Here is a 4,071-nt window from a genome sequence, read left to right as displayed (position 1 = left end):
AAGGGCTCTTGATTTGTGCCTGCTCTTAAGTGGGTTGCTGCTCACATTTTAACATGGAATGGAATGGGATGGAATGGAATGGAACGGAATGGAAACTAACCGAGAACACTGTATCTCATGAGGATAAACATTGTTTCCTCAAACTTTTGAGTCATTTGTATGCGCGTATGTTTGTGCTCACATACTCACACATATATGTGTATGTGCATTTCCTCCTGTGGTCTATAGCCATAAAGGAGCATATGCTCAGTGAATGCTCAGCGTAACAAATCTCCCCCACTCATGTTCCTGATAGGCCTTTAACAAACTGGCCTAACTGGAATAGACGTGATCCCCACCCACCCCCAGCTCCAGACAAGGCACCATGGTGGAGAGTTCATCCTGCAAGCCAGGACTTCAGAGTTCAGGCCTCAACTTCACCTCTAGCAAAACAAAGAGCACCTCTGGGAGAACTATTCATCAAAAGACAGGTCTTCCTCTCCCGCTGCTGTTCTTTCTCCTGTGCTCCAGAGCTGAAGCCGGTGAGTCTCAGAGTCCTTATTCTGGAAGCTGCAGGATCAGCTCCTAAAACAAAGTGAGTCAATATAGCTGAGTCTTAAACAGGAGCACAGTATCTCTCTCTCTTCTCTCAAGAGTCCAGCATGAAGTTTCCACTTGGGATGTGCCCACCCATTCTCTGCAGCCTATGGGAGTTCCCAGAAATAAGGAACCCCATACTGATTGGGAAGAAGCCCAGAGGAGTTGGGAGAAAAAGGGGTATCTCCTCCAATATGTGTGCGCATGTACATAAAATCCTATGTCCTCTTCATCTTCCGAGCTTTGGGCTACACATTACCTTATATTTTGGCTGTTTTGGGACACAGTCCATGGGCTGTGGAGAAAGTCAAGCCAGGAACCTGGAGAGCTTGTCTTGCATGGTGACAGAGGAGGGTTGAGGCAGGGGCAGAAGGGGAGTAGGGGAAATCTGAGGTAAAAAATACCTGAATGTCATCTGAGGCCAGTTGGCTATTGTGCCTGAAAGAAGGGATGAGAATTTATAGGGGATGTCGTGGCTAGAGAAAGCAAATAATAGGGACACCTGAGAGAAGATGGCAGAATATAGGATGAGGATGTGATTCAAGAGAAGCCTCTCTCAACTTTAACCCAGCTCGTGAGTTCTCTGAAGAGACTGCTGATGCCCTGGGGTTGTCTGTTCCAGGGGAGATCATCAAGGGCACAGAGTGCAAGCCTCACTCCCGACCTTACATGGCCCACCTGGATGTTGTCACTTCCCAGAATGACCTGAAGAGTTGTGGAGGTTTCCTGATAAGACAGAACTCTGTGCTGACAGCTGCTCACTGTGAGGGAAGGTGAGACAACAGGGTCCTGTTTGTCTCCAAATGGGAGATAAATATCCAGGGTAGCAACCAGGACACAAATGCAGGGGGGCCTGAGTAGGGGCTTCTGGGCCTGGGTCACCTTAAGGAGAAGCAAGACTTGGGCTTAATGAAATTGTTCCCATAATTGAATCCTACAGAAGAACAGGAGGCTCCATCCAAGCATCCCTCCTCTATAAGTAGATCCCTCTCCCCAATACAACACAAGATGCATGACTCACTCTCCAGAGCCCCACCCAGTTCTCTAGGTCCTTTCCTTTATGCCCTATTCAAGAACACTGGCCTTTAGTCCTCAGGATCCTGAACCTGTCCTTTCCATGGGAAGCAGAGAATAGAGTCCACCTGAGACCCCATCACTTCCCCTTCTCTCTGATATCTCTTGCTCCAGAGAGCTGGCCCTCACATAGGGCTCCCTGAATTAGAAAGTGCTAACCCTGTCCCCTGGGTCCTCCATGGTTTGCTCAGTCCCTAGCTGTTTCCAAGGGTCTTTGAAATTATCTCTGTTCCTTGGGAAAACTTCCTTGAGTAAAATCTAAGCCCCCTCAAATGCCACAGAGGCCCAAGAAAAGGGGAGTGGGTAGGGTCCTGTGACCTAGTGAGAGACTCCAGTCCACTTTTCTCAGAATGGCACATCGCAGGAGAAACCCCAAGCTGTCACTGTTTCTCCTTGACCTTCCTTCTCCCTCACAACAGCTCTATAATTGTCACCCTTGGGGCCCACAACATTACAGAGAAAGAAGACACATGGCAGAAGCTTGAGGTCATAAAACAATTCCCTCATCCAAAATTCGATTACACTCTTACTCATCATGACATCATGTTACTAAAGGTGACAACATCTTTCTTCCCCCTCTTCACTATCTGTTCTCTAAGGCTTTTCATTCAGATCCCTATTGCCCTGAAATTTCCCCAACCTGCCTCTGGACTGTACCCACCTCCAACTCACCCCTCTGGACATTGCTCTAATGTGAAGCGATTTATGCTGTCCCTCCCTGACTGCCTCCAACTGCATCATAATCCATTTCTAGCACTGATAACTCCTCATTCCCTTCACAGTTGAAAGAGAAAGCCAACCGGACCCTGGCTGTTGGGGACACTCCCCCTTCCATCACAATTCAACTTCATCCTACCTAGGAGAATGTGCCAGGTGGCTGGCTGGGGAATAACAGAAATGGACAAATCAGGCTCCGACACTCTGCAAGAGGTGAAGCTGAGACTCATGGATCCCAAGGCCTGCACACACTTCAAAATGTTTGAACACAATCTCCAGCTGTGTATGGGCAATCCTAGGAAGACAAAATCTGCATCTAAAGTAATCCTTAGACTAGGGTTCTTCTCCACAAATCACTCTTCAGGGTCCAGACATCTCTTAAAAGAGGATGGGGTCAGAAAATTGTCAGGCAATGCCAGGGTTTGAAGTCAAAGGACTGAAGAAACTGGAATTGTCCTTCTGAGGATCTATTCTCCCTTAGCCCTGTGCAGTCTCTGACCATCCCTCTCAGTCTGCTAAATAGGATACAAGGGGTGACAAGAAGGAAAGGAAGAAGAGGCATCAGACTAAGATGTATAACCCCATGAGGAGCCAGGACTCCTGGGTCTGACCCTAGGTCAGACTTTGATTCAGAGTTGGGACCCACAAGCATGAGTGAATGATTTCCCTGGCTCACCTTCTGTTCATTCTCATTCTCTCTCTGTCTCTCTCTCTCTCTGTCTCTCTCTCTGTCTCTGTCTCTGTCTCTTTGTCTCTGTCTCTTTGTCTCTTTCTCTCTCTGTCTCTCTCTCTGTCTCTCTGTCTCTGTCTCTGTCTCTCTCTCTCTCTCTCTCTCTCTCTCTCTCTCTCCCCCTTTCTCTCCACCCCCACTCCTACACACACACAGGGAGACTCAGGGGGCCCTCTTCTGTGTGTTGGGGTGGCCCATGGCATTGTCTTCTATGGACGGAAGGATGTAAAACTCCCTGTTGTCTTCACCCGGATCTCCCACTACCGGTCCTGGATCAATGAGGTTCTGAAGGAGAACTAACCCCAGAGCCTGGGCCAGCCTGAAAGGAAATATGAATCTGGACCTGAGTAGGTTCTCTGTGTCATGCGCTCTGGAGCTGTCTCTGGTTCCTGCTGAGGTCCTGCCACATCCCTGGACTTCAAGAAGTTTTCTCCAGGTCACAAAACTCTCAGTAAACCTCAATAAAGACTGAGGTTCCAGACAGCAGTGTGTGTCTCCTCCCTCGTCTGCTCTCTTCTCCTAGCACATAGCAAACTGATGCCCAGCCCAGGCAGCCTATAAGCTTTGAAAGAGGTAGGTCTATGGGTGTGTGTGACAGAAAGACAGAGAGCGGGGCGCGGGGTGGGAGGGGCGGGGCGGATAATGAAGAAAAAATAAGGAAAGAAAGAAGAGAAAGGGATTCCCCGGAGAGGCAGAATCCATATTTCCAACTTGTTTAAGAAATTACACCTTGCCTTAATTATCAACCCTATACCAATTCAGATTTATATTTAGTAATATTCAGAATCACTAAAAACATTTTGAATTGCAAACAAGACGTACAATGTTTATAGCATCCCTGACCTCTCCCCAGCTGATGTCAGTAGCAACATCCTCTCTCCACCACCAAGGTGTGACAACCAAAAACATCTCCAGGAATTGCTAGATGTCCTCCAGGTGGGGCAAGAATCACCCTTAGTTGAGGGCCGAGGGTT

The 4,071-nt window shown here is 48.2% G+C and overlaps 1 protein-coding gene across 1 annotated transcript; it reads left to right on the top strand.

Moving 5' to 3' along the window:
* Positions 1 to 364: 364 nt before the first annotated feature.
* On the top strand, positions 365 to 3,397 carry CMA1 (chymase 1). The gene is given in 6 exon segments (XM_011385556.1): positions 365 to 521; positions 1,199 to 1,349; positions 2,070 to 2,205; positions 2,433 to 2,465; positions 2,467 to 2,688; positions 3,254 to 3,397. Coding segments are annotated over 6 exon segments (843 nt in total).
* The last annotated feature ends 674 nt before the right edge of the window (positions 3,398 to 4,071 follow it).

This window comes from Pteropus vampyrus, unplaced genomic scaffold, assembly GCF_000151845.1.
Source record: "Pteropus vampyrus isolate Shadow unplaced genomic scaffold, Pvam_2.0 Scaffold736, whole genome shotgun sequence".
NCBI classification, from domain to species: domain Eukaryota; kingdom Metazoa; phylum Chordata; class Mammalia; order Chiroptera; family Pteropodidae; genus Pteropus; species Pteropus vampyrus.
Note: the sequence above shows the minus strand (reverse complement) of the source record. Positions and strands in the feature narration are given on the sequence as shown.